The following is a 21,622-nucleotide window of genomic DNA, read 5'->3' on the forward strand; positions in this document are numbered from 1 at the left end:
GGGGGGGGAGCAGGGGGGGAAAATGACGGAAATAAGCCAAGAAAAACCAATCTGGACCGAATTAATAGGAGCGCAAAGTTTTTATCCGTGTATAAGGATAATATATTAAGCCAAAAAGGAGACAGGTTATCTCTAAACAGGATTAATATGCGTTCGTGTATAGGATTAGACCATCTCATCCATTTAAAAACAGTGTCTCTCCTCCTTCCCACACCATTTTATTATATATATTAAAAAAAAAAGGAAAAAAAAAACTTTAGGAGCACTTGAAAAACGTGTTTTATTAATCGAGAGCTTTTTTTTTTTCCCCCCCCAATCAAATGCAACTGATGGCCCTGAATGAGCCGCCTTGTGAGGAAACGGGCCATTTTTTAAAACCTGTGATCAAAACAGACCTGTCTTCAGAGAGAGCACAGCAGATTTAAATGTTGGTCAAAAGGAGTCACAACTGTTCATTAAAAGCAAACCCTAACTAGTGCTAATGTATAGCCATTTTGTGAGCTCAGGACTGTGGAAAGAGGCGAAAAAAGTCTGAGAGTGTGAGCTGATGCCGTGCTGGCTGGCAGTGTGTGGTCTATTGTAGGGAATGTGCTTTTTCCACTGAACAGAGAGCCCCCCTCTTTTATTCCCCAGCTCTACTGCACCTGCACTGGATCAGGGAGCTACTGCCATTCACCACATCAACAGAGAAGACATCTCTGACAGCACTCAATTCATTACATTTCTTCCTGCTTTTCAAACCAACACACAAAAAAAAAAAAAAAAAAAAAAAAAAGAGTATTGCCAATCAGTGCCGGGGGGGCAGGGAAGAAATCTTACAATACTTTATATTCGCCTCTCATTTTGGATTTCATTAGTCACAAAACTCACTTCTCAGCCAGTTACAACTTTTTCTTTCTTCCTTCCTTTCTTTCTTCCTTTCTTTGCTTAGGGGGCTGCTGGAAGAAGGAGCTGGGGCGAGTGCCATCTCCCTCCCCGCGGCCGGGGGCAGCTTCGCGCCGGGGCCCCCGCAGCCACAGAGAACAGAGCGAGGGGCCGATGTCGGGTGTCCCCAGGAGAAAGAGCTACAAGTTTATTCATAATTCATGGTAGCAGAGCAGCCTGCTCTCGGGAGACGGGGAGAAAGAAACGGCCAAAGAGACCAAAGTGTCCTTCAGCACTGGAGGGGGGGGTTGGCGGGGGGGGGGTTGCCGTGGGTGCCCGGGCAGGGGCGGCGGGGGCGACGGGGCAGCTCCGAGGCCGGCGGCCACCGCGGGGAGGGGACACGCCGGCCCCCCTAACCCGGGGAGAAAGTTGTTATCGGCAAAACTCCTCGAAAGGGACTCCGGGGAATTTAGGGTTAGTTTGGTTTCTTCAAGAACCGTTTTTCAGAAGCATTTGCAAGCAAAAGAAACCGAGCCGAGGGGTTTAGATTGAGGTATTTGATCTCGCCGGATCCAGACATCTAATTAGAGTGGCCTCAGCGATTGAAACGGTGTTAATTCCCATTGTTCCCCGCTCAGATCCCTTGGCCCTCCACCGCTGGGCTGCTCTCCTTTTCAAAATCCAAACTAAAAATCTATTTGAAACAGCAAAAAAATTTCTATATTTCCCCCCTTTCTGGCCCATTTTCCTCTATCGCGAGCAAAAGCAAACACTCCTGGGTATTTTTTCGCAGACGCTGGCAAAGAATCACACCCCCTCAGTGGGATCTTAACAGAAATAAATCACAAGGAGCTCTTGCCTACCTGAAAAGTAGGAGGAAATCCGATTGTCTGGTTTCGGGTGTAATGTGTGTATCGATAAGGAAGACACAGCCGTCTCAGCAACGGGACCCGATTAATCTATGGGTTTCTTTACAACCCCTGTTCGGATGTGTGCTTTGGAAATATTGATTCATGTGACAGGAAAGTCGCAACTACTGTGTGTGCATAACGTGGGGAGGACACGGAGCGAGAACCCGCAGCAACGCAAACCCCACTCGCGGGAGAGCCAGATTGCTTTTTAAGCTAAAACTAATAATTTCATAACTGATTCACATTCAATCTGGCGCCGGTGACGTCACGGGGCATTAGCATACGAGGAGGGATGAAGCCAGTGTGGCTGGAGTTGATAAGGTGCCTCCTGAGGAATTCGCTGCTTGTTTTAATACATTAATTATTTCTCTGTCTTCCGCAACTTTTGCAATTTGTAAGAGCTTAAAGGAACCATCATGCCAAGAAATGCCAGAAGGACACGTTGGAGAGCTTCTCCCGTGGCATCCGCACCCCTGGTAGGAGCCGGGCAGCCGGGGAGAGCGCGGGGATGAGCCCCGGCCCCGACCCGGGCCCCGGCCGCGGCCCCGGCCCCGGCCCCGGCCCCGGGCCCGCTCCCGAGAGCCCCGGCTCCCGCCCTGGGCGCAGCCAGCCGGCCCGGCCGCCCTGCAGAACGCTGCGGGGTTTGGTTCGAATTAAGCTGGACCCGGCCCTGGGCGTCCTTACTCGCCCGAGTAAGCTCTGCTCGCCCGGCCGGGCCTCCCCAGCTCCGGGGAGCTGCCCGCAGGTGGGGAGGCAGGTCTGCAGGATCAGGCCCACAGCCTAGGATGTGCGTGAGTGTGTGTGAGTGTGCATGTGAGTGTGCGTGTGTGTGTCCCAAGGCACCTCTCCGGAGACTTCCCGCGGGAGAGGCTCTGCAGAGGCCTGTTTCTCTCCAGCACCCGGTGGGATTCCCCCCCTCTACCCCACTCCACCCCCCGTTAATCACGACTTTCTGCAGAAAAGCGCCCACATTACGTCATCAGCCCTAACTGCTGCGGAGATGATGGGGTCACAGAGGTCCCGGGGCGGGGGAGCCCGCAGGGGGCCGGGCCTCCCCTCCCGCTCCCCCGGGGCAGCGGCCCAGGGCGCGGGTCTCCGCTGCCTGCCCGGGAGCGGGGGCAGATCCCGGCCGGGGGGGCCCGGGCAGCCCTGTGCCCACTGCTGGGCTCCGGAGAGAGGGACGCGCTTTGGGGAGCCGAGAGGACACAGCCCAGCTCCGTGCCCCGGGGCTGGCAGGGTCCCCCCCCCGGGGCTTGCTGGGGTCCCGCTGCCCCCAGAGCCTCCAGGAACCGGCGGCATCGCCACTTTGGCCCCACCGAGCTCCGCCAGTCCCCGCGGGAACGGCCTGCCAGTCCCTCGCCCCGTGGGGTGCCCCTCAGGGACACCCCCTCCCCCCCGAGCTGCGGGCCCTCTCGTTCCTCTGAAGAACTAAACCGCCTTGGAATAACCGCTCGGTCACTTGAGTCTGAAACGCACTTGGAGGGAGGGAGAGGGTCTTTTATCGGGGGCGGGGAAGGGGATGCAAAAAACCCACATAGAAACCCTAAAAGAATTTTTAAAAAGAAAATTAAAAAGGAAAAAAAAAAAGACATAAAAACACGCTGTAAAAGCTCTCGTCCGCGTGGCAGCGGTCCCGCGAGGCAGCACGCCGCGCCGGTTCCCGCAGCCGGAGTTGCCGGAGACAAACTCCGGGAGAAACTTCCGCGGCCCGGCCCTGCTCCCCGCCCGGCCGCCCCCGGCCGGGACCCTCGAGCACGGGCTCCCCCCCGGCGCTCCTGCCAACAGCTCTTCAGCGGTGCAGGCGTCTCCTGCGGGCGAGCCGGGCCGGCAGGGACGAACCTTCCCATGCAGTAAGTGTCCGAGCCCGGCTCACTACTAACCTTGCTAAATTATAATGAAAAATTACAGCTCATTTCGGCGCGCCCCCTCCGCCTGCACGCACAGGCGCACACGGATACAAACACGCACGCACACACACGCTACACACTCACACACACTCACACACACGCACGCAGGGCTCAGCCACAGCGAATCCGCTGCGTACTCCAGAAGCAAAGCTCAAAAACCATCACGGCAAGCTCTGGGGTTTTGCTTTGTTCCCTCCCCGCCCGCCCGCCCGCCCGGCACCTGCCAGCGCAGACAGCTCCGCCGAGCTCCGAAGCGCGGAGCGAAGCGGGCAGCGCGGCCGGGGCGCGGGCGCGATCCCCCGGCGCGGTCCCCGGGCAGAGCCGGTCGGGAGCCCGGCGCGGTGCCGGCCCGGGGTACGGAGCTCGCCCTCCCGCTCTCGCACAAGGCAAGTGTGCAGCTCCGAGAATTTCCATCCCTGGGTTCCTTTTCTTTTCAGCTCGCAAGTGAAACAGCCCCCGCACTCACTTCTGCGCTGTGCGTCCTCGCCAAGTGAACTGATTCCTCAAAAGCAAAATAGTACCAAACTTCGTGCAATTCCCCGTGCCATCGTCAGAAAAACTGGTTTTAATTACCAAAACTAAAATAGCGGTGGTGCTAACTAGCAGGCGATCAAACCGCAATCAAACTTCAATCTCTGAGCAGTTAGCTATAAACTGTCAGCAATTGAAAAGTAAACCTGGTGCACACAAAGGCTCTGTTTAATTTTCTTGTTGTAATGGCTCTAAATGAGGACCCCATCACTATGCAGTTAAGCGGTGTTGCTTGTCCCCCTGAGGCGCTGATCAGTTCTTTTTAATGTGAGAAAACTGGCAGCTCGAAGCCCGTCAATGGAGCTCCCACAACAAAAGTCCTGAAAAGCTGAATGAATTGGGTTTGTAATTACTGCTTCCCTCTCCCCCCTTGCAGCTTATCTCTTATTCATTCAACATATATTATTGTCACCTAATCGCACACTCCCAGCATTTTTTTTTTTTAGTATCTACTACTGCGGACATGTTTGTTGTAGAAATTAAACAAAATAATCCTCCCTTCTCTCCCCCCCCAACAACAAAAATGTTGAAACGACAGTGTCAGGCGAGGCTGGCTGGCGTTAAAAAACGCAAAGACGAAGCTCTCCAGCCGTCTGAATGTCAGCTTTTTGCACACATCCTCGGAAATCTCGTACGCACCAAAGCAGGCTTTAGATTTTAATATTTGAGTTAGATCAGGATTTAAATAACTGAAGTGTATCTAATCACACCTATCAGTAATGGGCCTCTTTCTTTCAGTGGGACCTATATTATATACTACTTAAATTGCTGAGCTATCTACCTCCTATTCGGAAACACATATACAGGTCTGCTGCCCGTTGGGGACGAAGAGGAATTAATCTTGAGAGAGAACACGCTGCTGCGGGGACCACCGCCACTCCCGATGTCCCACACGGCACCAGTGGGCATCTCAAGGAATAAAAATGTGTTTTCAGCCAAGAAATGTCTGATGGCAGCCGGCAGCCGCTCGCCCCGTTGCTGCCCGCCCGCGGGCTGGAGCAGGGGCTGCGAGGCAGAGAGCTTCTCCCCAGGTCCCCCACCGCAAGAAGCTGTCGGTTGCAGAAATAAGTACAGCTATTACAACCAAATCTACTAACAGTCTAAATAATTAATTGAACCATTGCTCTTTGACCCTTGGAAAGTCCAGTAGGGACCCGTTTGTAGTAATAATACCCCCGAATGAGCCCTTGTCAAATATTCATTTAGTGGTTAATGTGAGCGATTTCCCCCTGGGACAGTCTGTAATACCAGCTTCCCAGCTTTGGCAAGAAACCCTGCTAATCTACCTCTCCAGCTCCGCAAAATATTTTAACACCCCAGTCCTTAAAAAGCCGTAAAAAAATCACATGGGAAACTATAATCTTATCCTTGGGTTCATTTCGGCTCTGTAGAAGGTTAGCGAAACATTACACTGGCGCTCTTGGACCGAGTGTCACCCTGGCTATACAGCACACAACAATTCACCAGAGGGAAAACACGGACAACCCAAAAGGTCTTCAATAACCAAAATAAAAACATACCCACGAGCTCTGCCACACATTTCAGCTGCCATAAACGAAAGCCCAGGATAATGGCTTAGGTGTAAATGGGGTTACCGAATGTGTTGAATTTAAAATTAGCAGTGGACAATGGCGTTCCTCCAAGTAACACTTTAAAAATAAAATCGTTCAGCTGTACGTGTAAAATGCTTTGGGTTATCCTCTCTAAACGGATAAATGGATGGATGGATGTAAGGAATCTGTCCAAGGGAGATCAGGTTTCAACCACATATATTCCACATCGTACTCCGAAATCTAAGCTTAAACAAATTGCCCATATAAAAAGTTGCTGAATTCACTAAGCCTGAATATGTAGCTTAGTGCCTTTTGTTTAATGGTATTAGCTCGCCTTCTCTATGCGAATTGTAAAAGGACCAACATTTCCAACTACCCCCCTCGAATATTTTAGTTAGCACTTCAAAAAGGGGCCAGGTTTTATTGCTGTTAATTGGCTAAGATTTGCTTTAAAAAAATGGAATCGCGATATCGATTGGGCTTTTATTCCTGGTTCTCTTTTCCCAGGGAGGCGAGCGTGAGCGGGGATGTGGGCTCGTTACCACGTGAATAATCCCCAGACGCATTGCAAACGCTCACAGCTCTGAAAAAGAATATTTTACTGGTTGCATTAACGTAAAAGAAACAGAAAAGGTTGATAATCTGCAAGAATTGCTGTGCTGCCCAAGTACCGCGACGGTGCAGAAATAAGGACAAAGGGAGCTAAACTACAAAACCAGGCAGTGAGCAAAACTCCACATCTCCTAGTCTGGCAATGTTAGTTTTCATCTGGACACCAGGCTTCAAGGATGGAGGCCAGAACTGAGCCTAGGAAATAGCACTACCAAATAAAAGCCACAACCAGCTAGGTAACTTTTTTTGCGTGGTTTTTTTTTTTTTTTCTGCCTTCTTCCTCCCCAGGCTAAAGTGAAATCCAGTGACAGACAAGAAATACTAGAGAGAAAAGCTCAGCAACGCTTGCCCCTATTCCAGAGTGCCCACTTTGTGCCTTGCCTAAGCCAACCGTCACATCCTTCCCTTGCCATGCACAACAGGCCATTAGCAGAACACACGACCAGTCTGCAATCACAGTGCCCCCAACTTTGCACCATTTTAAAATGGTTATTAGTGTTGTTGTTGTCATTATTGTTATTATTATTATTTGCATCTCCCTCACGCACGTTTCCCAAGGGAAATCGCAGCCGCGTTAGCAGCACCAAGTAAACGTTGGGGCTTCAGGGGTAGGAACGCGGGCTGCCGCTGCGGTTGCTCAGCTCTGCTGCCCGCCGCCCCCTGCCCCTGCCCTAGGCCGGGGCGACGGGCCCTGCCGCCGGCCGGAGCGCGGCCGCGGCCGCCAGCGCGCAGCAGCGCGGAGCCGGCTCCTCGGCAATTGCGGTTACAACTGTACAAAGTAAAATTCTACCTGGCACGGATGGCGGATCTCTCCTCCTATTTGGCGGGCGCCACCGCTTCTCTTTGGGGCTTGTGACCGGCTGCAGAGAGTGTCCGAAACGGGGCTACACCGCGCTGGCAATTTAAGAAATAGGATTCAAGAAAGAGCTGTGATAAAGCGTGAAAGTCTCTGGCATTCGACTGTTTTTTGTTTGTTCGTTCGCTTTTTGTTGTTTCTTACCTTTGCCCGGCCAAGCCCACCCCCGCCCCCACCTCTCACCTCCTCCTGCGCTGCCCAGAAGCCAGGAGAGGAAAGTTTGGGAAGTCCCGAACAAAGGGAGCGGGGAGCGCTCAGCCCCCTGCCAGCGCCGCGCCGCAGCTGCACCCGCCAGGCCGGCCGCCTTACGGTTCCCAGCCGCGAAAAGCCGGCTCCCCGCCTGCGTGCCCCAGAGGAAGAAGGCACCGTTGGGAAAAGAGAGAAATAAATTATCTGTCTGTGCAAACAAGGCGCCCGCTCGCAGTGCCCCTGGCCGGGCTGCCGCTCCCGCGCCGGCTCCGCGCCCCGCCAGCCCCCGGCTCGGCCCCGCCGGAGGCAACAAGTGGTCAAAAGGAGCCGAGTCCGAACCCCCCCTTAGCCCATCGCGCCCGGCTTCCTCGGGAAGGGAAGGGAATTGGGAAACGAGCGTCTGACTCCTCATTCCCGTCCCCCCGAAGGAGGCACAGGCAGTTATTCCATTAAAGCTATCGTACTTTCTCTCTCTCTCTCTCTCTACATGCTTATAAAAATATTCATGCGTTATATATATTGCTGCATTATTTATCGTACTCGGTTGGCTACGATGACACCTTCTACTGCATGAATTATTTAAAAAACATCTTGCGTTACAAAAATAAATCCAAGACTCAAGCGGAACTTCAGTGTCCATATGTCAAAAATTTATTTATCTCAAACTGTGCATAATGGAGTAAAAACTTAACTTGAATATGTACCTGTTATAAGGATGGTATTAGTTCAAATATATACATGGACTGTCGGCAGACTGATTTCAAATAATACAGAGCCGAATCTTTAAAATACAACTACGGAAAATGAGAAAAAAAAGAACTTAAAATATCATCACAATAAATTTACAGAAATATTACAAACCATAAGAAAATATTTCAAACACAGTAATTTCAGGTTGGGGGTTTTTTGTTTTTTTTTTGTTTGTTTTTTTTTTTTCCTTTTCTTTTCTCTGAACAGGATGAAGTCTGGAAACAAAAAGTTATTATAAATTAACAAACGGTGTGTGAACCTGCATGGCAATTTTTGCTTTTTAACAAGAAGTAAAAAAAAAAAAATTTAGTACAATCTAAACGTTTGCCCTTTTACAGCAAACCAAGCCCATGGTTCGCAAGTACTCATCCTACCTTTTTTGTCTTTTGTACAATTTCTAAAACAATTTAAATGTCCAAATGCTGTAAAATAATTTCCTCTTCTCTCGCAGCTGCTATAAATTCAGCTGCCAAAGCCACAATGCTCCAAGTAGACTCTGTTTTTAAAAAATAATTGGCAAATTCGCGAGTTTGTTTTTTTTTCCTTCTCTCTATATTACCAATGGACATTCTGATTGCCATGTTTCTTTTGATAAATACTGTACAAAAGTTGCCTGCAAATATTAAAACATTTTCCTCTTCGCTCTTTGAGTCTAGCTCTAAATATTATTGGTAAAGACTTTTGCAAACTTTCTGCAAAGTTCCTACCGTTTTCACTAGAACTTTTTAAAAGTTTTGCGTAGTTGCTTCCCCTCCGAGATCTATACAAGTTCCTTGTCGGTTTAACTTCTCCCCCCCACCCCCCCCCGCCCCCCGCCCCGAGTTTTCTCTGTACAAAAATAGTCCAAAAAAAAAAAAAAGTCCAGAATTTCTAATAAAAGTTTTTTTGTTGTTTGTTTGTTTTGTCTAGTTTTCCTTCCCCCCCGCCCCCCCGGCCCCTTTGTCTTACATATGTGATAGAGGGAGTGTGCCATTAATGGCTGTGCCAGGAACAGGTGCACTCTGGTAGTGTTGGGACATATGAAGTCTGCTTGGGGCAGCTGGTTCTGGTACTTCAGCACCTGGTAGATACATGCTGATCATGTCCCGAAGGTCCCCAGCTTGGCACGGAGCCCTTGAATGAGACGAGGAAGTGACTACGGGGGGACTGGAGCTGGATTCCGTCTTGACCACCGAGCCCATGGAGCCCAGGGCCATGCCCGGGGTCCCTTGCTGGGAGTAAGACATGCTGTAGGTAGGCGATCCGTTCATGTAAGTCTGCGAGCTGGTCATGGAGTTGTACTGCAGGGCGCTCACGTCGTAGCGGTGCATGGGCTGCATCTGCGCCGCGTTGTGCGCGTTCAAGCCCGGGTGCTGCGGGTAGCCGAGCTGCTCTTGCATCATCCCATAGCCTCCGTTGGTCCAGCCGTTCATGTGCGCGTAACTGTCCATCCTCTGGTTCACCCCAGCTCCCAAGGTGGCCCCAACCCCTACCCCAGTCGTCATGGTATTGGTGCCCGGTGCCAGTAAGCCCCCCGGCAACGTGTACTTATCCTTCTTCATGAGGGTCTTGGTTTTCCTCCGGGGTCGGTATTTATAATCCGGGTGCTCCTTCATGTGCAGAGCTCTGAGCCGCTTGGCTTCGTCAATGAAGGGTCTCTTTTCCGCCTCGGATAAAAGTTTCCACTCCGCCCCGAGCCGCTTGCTGATCTCGGAGTTGTGCATCTTCGGGTTCTCCTGGGCCATTTTCCGCCGCTGCCCGCGGGACCACACCATGAACGCGTTCATCGGGCGCTTGACCCGGTCCGGGCTGTTCTTCTGGTTGTTGGCGGCCGAGTTGGAGTTGCCTGTGCCTCCCCCCGAAGTTTGCTGGGGGGCGGGAGGTTTCAGCTCGGTTTCCATCATGTTGTACATTCAAACTACTTTTGCCTGGAACCAGCCTTGAGCAGAGAAGCGAGGAGCAGCCGCAGCGAAGTCCCAAGCCGGACTTTTTTTTTTTTTTTTTTTTTTTCCTAGGGAGGGGTAGGAAAGGGGGGAGGGGGACTCCCCAAAACCACACTTGGATCAAGATCAGGATCTTCCTCTTCGCTGATGGATTAATAATGCTAATAACTGCTATTATTACCGCCGGAGCCTTGATTTTAAAAAACTTCTTCTTCCTCCTTTTTCCCTTTTCTCTGCCTGCCGCTCTCTCTCTCTCTCTCTCTCTCCACCTCAGTCTTAAAGAGCCAGCAAACTACTTTACCCCCTTTTGCAAACACACACACTCTCTCTCTCTGCCTTGACAACTCCTGATACTTTTTTGAACAAGTTAATAGACAACCATCCATGTGATGGGGGCTTGTCAGGGAATAAATGTGTTCGCCCCGGCCAATCAGCGCGCGGCGGCTCCGCCACTGAGGACAAGTCTCTACCCCTGGTTTTGCATGAAACGGGGCGGGGGCTCGGAGCCGCCGGGACGGCTCGGCGGGGGAGGCGGGCCCGGAGGCGGCCCAGGCAGCCACTGGGAAGCCTTTGTATCTCCCCCTTCCAGCAACAGGTCACACACGCCTTTTGGAGGAAGTGGGTAAACAGCATTGTTGCTACGTGGTGGTTTTTTTTTTTTTTTTTTTAAGTTGGTGTTGGCTTGGGGCTGGGAGAAGCCGTGGGGGGAGCGGAGCGGGAACGGCTTCCCCCCGGCCCCCATCCCCCTTTGCCAGTGCCCCTCGGGACGGAGGGGCCGCCCGGCTGCGCGGGGCCCTGCCTGTCCAGCGCTCACCCCGTCCAGGCCGGCGCAGCGCGCCGAGCCCCGGCCGCCGCGGGCGTGGGGTCCCCGTGAAAGCGGAGCCCGCAGCCGGCTCCGGCGCCGCGCCTCTCCCGTGCCGCCCTGCTGCCTGCGGCCGCCGGGGAGCCGAGTTGGCACCGCACAGCCAGGGGAGAGGCTGTGCCCTCCTCCCGGCCATCCCCCGGGCCCTGCTCCGTTCCGGCCGTGGCACGCAACGCCAAGCCCTTTCCTCCGGCCTCGGAGGATGGGGGGTATCCAGTGCAAACACGAGTCCCCCAGATACCATCCCTGCAGAACACAAAGCGGGGCAAGGACCCCTTCTGCAGGGGCTGGGGAGGGGGCCGGGGCGAGCTCCGTCCCGCGACGCGGCCGGGCCCGGCGGCGTAACGTTACCCCGCGTCCATTGTGCGGGCGCGGGCGGCGCTGGGTGGGCGCGCAGCGCGGGGGGGGGGGGGGGGGGGGGGCGCGGCCGGGCGCTGCAAATAGGTAGTTTTGTTTCTCTTGTTGTCACTACACGGGCCGCACAAAGCCCCGGCTAAGTTTACTTCCACTCTCTTGTTGGGATCTTTGTTGCTAAAACGCACTTGACGACAAAAGAAGGAGGGGAGAGAGGACGCGGAGCGGGAGCGGGGGGAGCCGCTCGCCGGACCCGCTCCACGCGCGCCGCCGCGCCCGCCCCGGCCGGCCCCATCCGCGGTGCCCCGCCGTCGCTCCGCGCCTCTCCCGTCCCGACGGGGCTGCTCCGCCTTGCGGTCCGATTCCCCTCACAGCGTTAAGCCGGAGGGGGTGAGGGGCGGCGGGGGACCCTCGAGCAGGGGGCCGGGGCGCGGGCGGGCTCGGCGGGCGCGGAGCGGGCGGGGGCCGGGGCAGCGCCCGGGCGCCCCGCGCGGGCTCAGCCGCGGCGCTGCGGCGCCCCCTGCCGGCCCGGCCGCGCCCCGGGCGGGGAGGCGCCGCCGGGAGCCGGGAGAGGGACGGGGAGCCGGGGCGAGGGGGAAGGGACCGGGCAATTACACCCAATCTAAATAATAATAATAAAAAACCGCCAGCGAACAAGGACGCATCTTCTTCTGTGTGTGGATTATGCAAATAAATCCTATCGGGTTTAATGTGTTTAATTCGAAAATGTATATATAACCCGTGGATAAGTGATAGGTTAAACCGTCGAAAAATAGGTGCAAATTACGAGATGTGGGATATAAACGGATTCTGATTGTCCAGACACTCCTGAGGGCACGGCGGCTGTTTACTTTCTTATTGTTCTCCCTTTGGGCTGCAGTTGATAACGTTATTAAATAAAAATCTTGGGGATAATTAAATTTTTTTTTTTAAAAAAGGGAGGTGGGTGGCTGGGTGGCGGTGGTGCTTGTTCATCGTAATAAACTGGTAATAAGCTGGTGGTGGCAAAATGTTATTTTTGCTCCGGCTGTAGCTGCAGGAGGTGCGTGGGGTGCGCGGCCCGGGGCTCCACGCAGGACCAGGGTGGCGTGGGCTGCCCTGTGCATGCTGGAGGGCTTTCAGGGCCTGGCCCTTCCCTAATTGCATTTATCATATGAATAAAGGATGGGAAATGCCTAACAATTGTGTTATCGGGAGTATTTACAGCTCTATTTTAATTAACAGTTTTAATCATCGATGCAATAAACTATCTGGCATATATACATAATAATGCACTACAGAAAATAAGGTGAGGGCGATGGCTCTTTTGGGGCATTTTCTGCCTTTCCTCTGGGTATGGAGGTGTGCTTGGTTGGGAATATGTACACACGCACACAAGCGGAAGCAGAGGCAGACCGGGATGCTGGCTATAAAATTAAAAAAAAGATGAAATGGTCCCAGATTTTCTGTATTAATGACAATAACAACACCGCTCTCTGGAAGAACATAACCACGTTGGAAGGGAGGCCTGCGGAGGGATGGCTTACTATCTGAGTGGATTTAAAAAATCGTTGCCTTTGGTATAATTTATGGAAATGAAAAGTGCTTACATTAAACAAATAGTCTGCAAATGTTCTCAGTGATGGGCTCTGCGGCACACGCACTCTTATTTCCAGGTTATGAGTGTCTTAAAAAGAAAATGAATGTTAACTACTTGGATTTTATGTATTTATTGTTCTAATACTCGCCGATTTCTCTAAAAGCCCTAAGGATACAACCTATCGTGTTAACTGTATCGGAAAGAATATACACATTTTCATATTATTTTTTTCCTGAACCTACTAGTAACTAATCTAAAGCAAACTATTAAGCAGTCTTGTGGAGATGGGAGATTGCAGCTCCATTTTTTGTCCTTAGCTGCAAATAGAGGTTTAACTTGCAGTAATTAGGTGAGAACTAGCCAAGCATCTTACTATTATGATGCTTGTTAAAAACGCTTCTTTTCTGCATCTGCATTTGAGTGTGTTCCCCTCCACTCTTAATCTTCTTATGGAAATGAAGGCGAACGGCAGGGAACCTGCAGAGACTTAGAGAATGTCCTTGTTAACTGGAATTTCTCAGCATTGCTAATTAGCAGAGTTTGACGACCACCAGTATTGGGGAAAGCTCTGTTTAGCCACTCACAAACCCTTCCGAGGAAGAGCAGACTAATTTTATTTTGTAATTAAAATCTGAAAAGAGCCCTATTTGACAGTTAGGGCTATGAGAGTTTTATCTCCCTGTGAAATAATTACTGCCTTGATAACTCAATTTTCTGCAAAACGTCAACCGTGAGCTCCAAAAGTTTTAATTTCATTACGTTAAAAAAAATATGCGAAGACGAAAATGTACAGAGAAATTTCCTTTTCCCCCTCTGATGCTGTACCAGCCCAGCGCTCAGGAGCCGAAGTTAGCCAGGGAAGTTTTAACGCACTAACTATACCCCAGTCTCTGGGGAATTTCAAATATCACATGGTGACTTTGCGGTAGTGTCCCGAGGAAAAGTTGGGGAGATATTACCCTGGAATACCCTAGAATAAAAACCCCCACATTTCGAGTGGGTACGGACTCAGCGCAGGGGCAGGGGCCCCGGACGGTGCAGGGGGCAGGAGCAGCCCCGCTGCCCGACCCGCCAGGGCCGCCTTTCCCCAGCCTCCTGCACGCTCCCGAGGTGGGGAAAATGCGAGATTTCCTCAGCCAAATAAATCTCTCACGCGGCGACGGACGGAGACCCAGCGACAACCGCCGGGCACTGGAAGAAAGAGCTCAAATCAACTTCAAAAGTTTGGCGGGGCCGGGCCTGAGTGAGGGCGGCGGCGCGACCGGCCCGCGGCCCGCCGGGGTTCCCCGCCGCTGCCGCGGCCCGGCCCGGGGCCACCCTCTCTGCGAGGCCCGAGGGCGGCTGTTAGGGGAATCTGGGGGGAACCGAGGCGCTGGAGCAAGCGTAATCCACTCTGCTTACGTTTTGGATATTTTTTATTATTATTTAAAACGGTTTAATCTCCTTTTTGTCCCTGCCTGTCCAGCAAGCAGCCCGATTGTCGCTCTCAGAAGTGGCATTACACGTACAAACCAACGAGGGGGGCGAGTCACGATCACTCCCGCCAGACCCCATTTCGCCCAATAATTTCATTCAAGGGCTCTAAGGACCCTTGAAAGCCGGGGAATGCAGAGGGAGCTCCGCGTTCCTCCCGGCCTCCCCTTTCATCCTCCTTCTCCCTAATGAAACCGCAGGGCGAGCACACGTGCGGCCGGGCGGCCAGCGCACGGCCCGGGCCCTCTCCGAGCCGCGGGGCCCACGGACGCCGGGGGTCGCCGGGGGAAGCGGGCGCGACTCCCCCGCGCCGCCGATCTCTCCCCTAGCCCGCCCGCGGCGGCGGGTGCCTCCGAGTGGCCCCTGTGCCACCTCCCCTCCCGGGGACCACCGCATGCGTGGGCGCGCTGCTGCTGGGGGGTTAGGGCGCTAAAAAACAGAACGCGGGGAGTTTAAAAAGAGAGAGAGAGAGGGGAAAAAAAAAAAAAGAAAAAGAACCGGCTCCACCTTTTCTCCAGTGCTACGGGAAGGGAAATTAAAAAAATAAATAAAGCGGAGATCCTGGGACGAGTTTAAGATACACAATAAACAGCAGAAAAGCCGACTCGCACACACCACCTCTCAAAGTCGCTTTCAAAAGGCTTCTCAATAAATTGAGAAGCCGATTGTCCAAACACGCTTCCAGGACTCTTCATAAATAGCCAACAGCCTCCTCAAACTCGCCGCGATTTTTTCCCTGCATCTAAAATACCACTCCCCAGACCTCCTTCCCAGAGGAGAGTATAATTGAAGCCCGTACTTTTTCTTAGATGACCTTAAAAGTAAATCAGAAAATCAAGCACCAGTGGCGAGGATCAACTCAGGAATTACTGCACAACATAACGGGGTGAAATTACAGTTGAATGTAGGCCCTTTAACGGGAAGGCAACCCCCTCGAGCAGGATCCTTTTTGGCAGTCTATTTAAAGTTATCTTTCCTTCCTAGTTTTATAAGAACAAATGAGTTTTCTTTTCCCATTGTAGTTGAATGAACTCATGTATATTAAACACAAAACCCCTCCTGAAGAACGCTAACTGCTTTGCTTAAACCCACAAAGGCACAAAAATCCAGAATTGAAGGTTTCCAATTCCTGAATAAGTCCCCTTAACTCTCTCAGGCTCGCAGGAGAGAGAGACTGGGGACATTTTCTCAAAGTCTTAACGCCTGGAAGGGGCTATCTCAAAAAGAGATGTATTGTCTTTTGCTAAAGTTGAGGCTTCTATTTTATTTCCCTCTTTCCCCTTCACCATTTTTGTGTTGACTTAAGAAAATAATGGTGTAAAAAAGTGTCTGTTCATGGGATCACACGTGTCGCCCAAATCAAATGAAGTCCTCTTTGGCCCCAGTGCAGTTTTGATGGAATTATTCCGGCTCCTCCATTGAATTCACACCATTTCTCGAAGAAGCTCTGGCAGTTTCAATGGGAACGCCTGAGGCACAGCCTGGGGTGCTTCAAGGTTGCTTCTCTCCTCAGCGCACCTCAAACCCTGGCATCCCGAGGCAGGGTTTGAAAAGTACATTAAAATAAAAAGGACAAAAAAAAAAAAAAAAAAAGCCCTTTCCAGTGATTCTCAGATCACTGACACGATCGCCCATAATGGAGCCAAGACGGTGACTTTTATCTCGCTGTTCCTCATAGTCCTTAATTTGGAGCTCATTGACAGGACAGACGGTAATGACACTTTCAGAACTGTTACGGTCTGGAGTGACAATCTCTCCATCTCGCCCATGGTTTATTGACACCATGGGCTCATTGTGTCAACTTAGGCTTGTGATTTCAGAATTCTCCAGCGACGGGCTCGTTGGGGGCATTTTAATTCAAATTATAGACTAGCTGTCTATACTGTGAATTCATATTTAGACGGCGCTTAATCGGAGCAGAGAAACGGTGCTATAAATAATAACAACAACACTTCCCATGTGTCTATCCACTGTCCTCCATCCGAAGACCTGAAAGAGCCTTTGCCGGAGGAAGCCCGGGCGCATGGGAGGGAGGCGAGGGTGCCTCAGGCCGCGGGAGGGGAGAGGCAGCTCCCCCGAGGCAGCAAAGGGGAGCCCGGCTGCCTCCTCGGCATCCTCCACTCAGGCTTAGGCCATGGATGTCTGTGCGACCAGCAGGGACGGGAGAAGCGGTTTAGGCACATAAAGATCTGGAGCACCTCTGGGTTGGGGGTGTGGGGGTGTGTGTTTGGGGGGGGGGGGGGGCGTCACAGCCCTTTTTCCGTAGAAATCACGGGTGAGCGGGGCTTCTCCAAACACCCCGCCTGTCCCCGCGGAAGCCTTCCCGGTGGGGCCGGATGAACGTGGGGCAAAAGGCCCGCGGGGGTGCCCACCGGGCTCGGCTTGCTCCAGCGGCGGGGAGGGCAGGGGCAGCGCTGCGGGCGGGCGGGTGCTGAGGGCAGCAGGTGCCAGGGAGAGGCTGAGGGAAAAGGAAGAAAAGGTAAAGTGGGAAATTGGCATTTGAGGTTGCTTTTCTGGTTTGTTTCTTCAAGTCTCCCCTTCGACCGCTCGAGAGAGAGCTGTAGGAAACGCCGGCATCCAAAAAAACTCCTTCTAAAAGACATAAATAAGCTAAAAATGCACTTTTCCTCCAAGTGGAGATGAAGGAGAACGAGCAGAGAGCTAACCCCCCCTTGCTGCCAGCTGTCTGCCAAGCCTGGGACCCGATCCTAGATTTACAGCATTTGCTCCCTTGAGTAATGTCCGCAGAATAAAACCCGGCAGCTGAGTTACAGACTGAGCCCAGGAACATCGCATTTTGGTTAAACCACTCACTCGGGACCCTTGATTTTATGTGCCAACTTCTGCCCTTAGGAGGGGGGAGTTTACGACCCCTTTACAGCCCCCCTCACAACTGCTGTTTCTAAGGGGAACACTAACAGCCCCTCTACTGGAACCGGGTTAATCATTCACCTTTCAGCAGGAGTCACTAAATTTTTTGTAAAGTGCCTCCTGACGTTAAAATGTGTGTACCAACCGCTCTGTATTTTTTCCGTTTCCTGTGGTAATTGACATATAATATCTCTGTTTATAGCTAGCTTGACAGATCTATACAGATGTATATTTTTGCTTAATTTCAGAGTTATATATACTCAACGCATGCTAACTAAAGAAACAGTAAAGGAAATCTGGGAATTCCGTTGTGCAGGAAATCTGTGCAGGGCTCTTGCTATTATTTATAGAAAATGCTATGTCTTTATTTTGGGCGCTCTTACTACAGAATTGCCTTATTAGGAGTCTCAAGCGGAGATCAAACTGAGAGAATGGAGAAAGTATACTCAGTGCGACAAACAATAATCTTTCATAAAAATCTATTCGTATATAATTTCTAAAGTGAAAAGTTTATTGTGAGACCAACAACCATAGGATTCATTTAATAGAAAAACTGCGGCGTTATGACTTTCATCCAGGCTGTCAACAGGAGATACAAAATAACCCCAATTTAGCAGAAATAATTTGGTTTCCATTAGTGTTTCTCTTCGCACGCAAGACGCATAAACCGTACTGGGTATTACCGCAACTCGCAAGTACCGCCGCTAAATGCACTACACAGAGCTATGCAGATGCCTATAAAATAAGTAGCTAATTCATCTTAAAAGTTGGTGACAATGCAGCACTTCACACATTTTGGCTAATCGTTTTATATCACCCAGGTTTCTTTTAAATCTATCATCTCCACAGTGAGGAAGAAAAAACCCACTCCAGGCATTCACTTAAGATAACGCTTCTTCCTTTTCCAGGAATTGGGGGAAGGGGTGTTTATTTTGCTCGTTTGGGTTTTTTTTTGGGGGGGGGGGGGGCGTGGAGGGAGGTGAGACGACTTTAATGCTTCGGGTTTAAACACATGCCATTTTAGAAAATTTTTCCTTAATGAAAAGGAAACGTTCAACGCCGCTCACAAGCAACACCTGTCAATGCTGACTTATTTAAGACACCTTGGGAGGAAAACACAAGCACAAGCCTCTCAAAGGCTGGCGTTTGCTGACAGCATTGGAGCACCGAAGTTGGGAACGAGGAAAAATTCACCCTTATTTTTATGCCTAATGCTACCAATAAAGAAGTTGGTCTTTTGAGGATGCCCCACTGCCCGGCGAGCTGGCGGCGCGGTCCCGCAGCAGCATCCCTGCTCTGCCTAGGTGTGGGAGAACAATATATATCGACATTTGTATAGGATCCAGGCTTTCGGAAACCTCTGCTTAGAAACAAATCGGTGGCATTTTAATTTTTTTTTTTTTTTTTTTTAACGTTTGTATATCCGCAGAGCGAACAGCACAAGCTGGAGGCGGCTTCCCTTGCCGTGATTTCTGGGCTGGGCTACCTGCTCACCTTGCCTGTCCCTACTTCACCGTGCTCACTTTAAAACCCCCCAGCGACTCCAAAGCACTTCCCGGCGCCGGCTTCTCGCCTTCCCTTTAATCCCTTCCACGCGCTCTCGCCCTAATTGCGGGCGCAGTCTCTCCCGCGGGCAGCGGGGAGACCCCGGCGCGGCCGACAGGGGGCGCCGCCATCCGCGTTCGGCGCCGCCTCCCGCCCGGCGCGGCCCCGGAAGAGGGGGAGAGCCCGGAGCTTAGCGGGGTCGAGTACAGATCTTTAGTCTTCGCGGATAAAAAGAGATTAAAGGCTAAATTCTTTTTTTTTTTCCCCCCTCTTTCGTATCAATTTTAACCAACTACGAAAATGTAGAGCTTTTATCCTTTGATGTTTCCCAGAAAGAAACTGTTATATCGGTTTGTGAAATTACCTCGTTTCAGAGCCAGCGAACCAGCCGTGGAGTGGTAAAATAATTTAATTAAAAATAATAATAATATGAGGACCCGAGCTTCCGCAGAGGCACTTAAAAGCTGACACATGCCCCTCCGTCTCCCCTCTCCCTAGCGCTCCCGATGTTTCCTGACTGCCGTTTGATGGGAATAATTAAAAATAAAATAAACCCACGCTAGATGGGGGCTCGCATCCCTCGTTTGCAGCGCGCTGTCCTCACCCTGCCTCTACACGACCGGCCCCTGCCGCACAGCCCTGCTCTGGAGAGGCAGAATACCGCACAAAAGCAAATCGCTAAAATCATAAATCAAATGTTGGTCTTTTACCGTATTAAGCATAAATAAAATTGTAACCGGCTACCCACTTTCCCCCTACTACAAAAACTCTTCACCTGTATTTAAATAGCACGTCTTTAATTACAGCAGTTGGGGATGTATGAGGCTGAAATGAAATTAGCAGTCATTACCAGTCCTTTAACTCTGTGGTGCTTTTGATCAGCACTAAATTAGCTTTCCAGTCCTAACAAAGGCTCTATAGCAAGCAGTGGGCTGTAAATAAGACAGCTCGACCTGCCCTCAACACCTTTTCTCTTGTCAATCACAGCTCTATCATTCAGCCCAAGATTAACCTTTATCTACCAAATTCTTACCAAAAAAAAAGAGGGGGGAAAAAGAGGGGGGGAAATCCAACCTCAACTTTGCTAACTGTAACTAAAAAGAGCTTCCCTTTAAATGGTATTATAATGAGCCAAAATGTCAAAATCGATCTTTCCCCAACCCAAATTGCCGTGCATCAGAAGGCAGCGTTAGACCGAGGCAGTTAAATGTATTGATTTATTCTCAACTTCCAGAGCCCTGCCCGGGGATGCGCTGCGTCCCCCCTCCGGTGTAACCCCTCTTTCAGCGTGTGGGGCCCGGGGAGCCCCGCCGGGGCTGAACCCCCCCCCCCCCTCCCGCCTCCCCTTTCCCCGGGAGAGGGCTGGAAACCCGCGGCGCAGGCGGGGAGCGCCGCCGCCTCGCCGGCAGGAGGGTGCGGGCTGCGCGCCGCGCCGCCGACAGGGGGCGCCAGAGAGCAGCGGCCGCGGGCGCCGCGCCAGCGCTGCGCGCCCCTGCGCGCCCCTGCGCGCCCAGGTAACCCCCGCCCGGGCCGCTGCACCGCACCCCGCGCACAGCCCCGGCCGCCCCTGCGGAGCGCCCCAGCCGGAGGCACCTCCCGGCAAAAGGAAACCGGCAGCGCATCGCTCGAAGCGGCGAGATGGCTTAATGCCTGCCGCCGAGTGGGATGCGCGCGGCGCAGCTGAGAGCTGCCCCCCGGCTCCGCGGCTCACCCCACGGGGGAACGCCAAAATAGCGGCCCCGTCTGAAACACCCCGGGGCAGCGGGGGAGTGTCCCGGCTCCGCTCCAGCCCAGCGGCTCCCCCCGGGCCGTGTGCTCCGGGGGAGAGGGGCAGGCAGGCAGGCAGGCAGGGCAGAGGCAGCCTGTGGACGGGGAGCGCTTCTGCCCAGCGGTACGGTCGCGATCAGCTACCGCGCAATTTCAGCCGAGCCCAAACCCGCACACGAGTCCCCGAGGTTAACGCTGTGGAGCTCAGAGCGGCGGGTCGTAGGTGGGAGCTACATTTCCAGATCATTTTAAAGGTCACGGGGGAGGAGGGGGGAAAAACTGTGAATGTCAAAGTTGTGCTGCAGCTACTTACATGTCGGTGCCAGAGCAGGGTGGTGGCTAGTTAGCGGTTTGATTGGCAGCTTAAAGCGAAAGTCCGCGCGGACTCCTGAGCTCGGCTCAGCCCCGGGGGTCTGAGCACTTTTCACCGGACAGAGGCAGTTGAAGGAAGCTCGCACGTCCCCTTCTCTTCTCCTCTCCTCCTCCATCCAGGACAGAGAATGAATCCATTTCGGTTTTTCTTCCCCCGGCTCTCCTTCCGTTTGCCTACACATCCTCCAAGTCCTAGCCCTAGCTTTTAACTGCAGTCCCTGGAACAAGAGGGGAAAAAATCGTTTATGGCTTAAAAAATCCAAATGGCTGATTTTGTGTGTGTGTGTTATAAGAATGCACCCACAACAACAAAAAAGTCACTTCTCTGTCCCCCACCGTACAGCAGAAGAATAATAAAAAAGCTTTATATTTTTGCAGTGGGTATTCAAAGATAATTTGATGCCATTGTTTCTGCTACAGATGGTTCTTTTTAATACAATAACACTGCTCTTTGTGCATACTACACACAATAAAAATCGAAAGCATTCTCCTGAATAACCATTTTGTTCTCGCTTGTATATAGGCCAACAAAAGCTGCCGTGAGGTAATGGGTTCTGTTTATTGAAGCCATAGAATAGAGGTTTGATAAAGATTTTTGTATATGGGGGAAAAAAATTAAAATAAAGACCTCGCAAGGTCGAGCTGATCTCTGCGTATTTATTACCACTGAAATATTTTATCAATATATTTCTTTGAGTTGCAGC

General features: G+C 51.9%; 1 protein-coding gene and 1 long non-coding RNA gene across 2 annotated transcripts in view; both read right to left on the reverse strand.

Annotated features, from left to right (window-relative positions):
* Nucleotides 1–9,117: 9,117 nt before the first annotated feature.
* Nucleotides 9,118–10,065, reverse strand: SOX2 (SRY-box transcription factor 2). The gene has a single exon (XM_050902631.1). The coding sequence runs from the start codon at nt 10,063–10,065 to the stop codon at nt 9,118–9,120; it is 948 nt and encodes a 315-aa protein (XP_050758588.1).
* Nucleotides 10,066–20,622: 10,557 nt separating this feature from the next.
* LOC127020166 (uncharacterized) overlaps nt 20,623–21,622 on the reverse strand; it is a 200,370-nt gene continuing 199,370 nt past the window's right edge. The window contains exon 3 of the long non-coding RNA XR_007767023.1: nt 20,623–21,136. This is a non-coding gene — a long non-coding RNA (uncharacterized LOC127020166). The remainder of the gene's footprint in view (nt 21,137–21,622) is intronic.

This window comes from Gymnogyps californianus, chromosome 10 (assembly GCF_018139145.2).
Source record: "Gymnogyps californianus isolate 813 chromosome 10, ASM1813914v2, whole genome shotgun sequence".
In the NCBI taxonomy this organism is placed as follows: domain Eukaryota; kingdom Metazoa; phylum Chordata; class Aves; order Accipitriformes; family Cathartidae; genus Gymnogyps; species Gymnogyps californianus.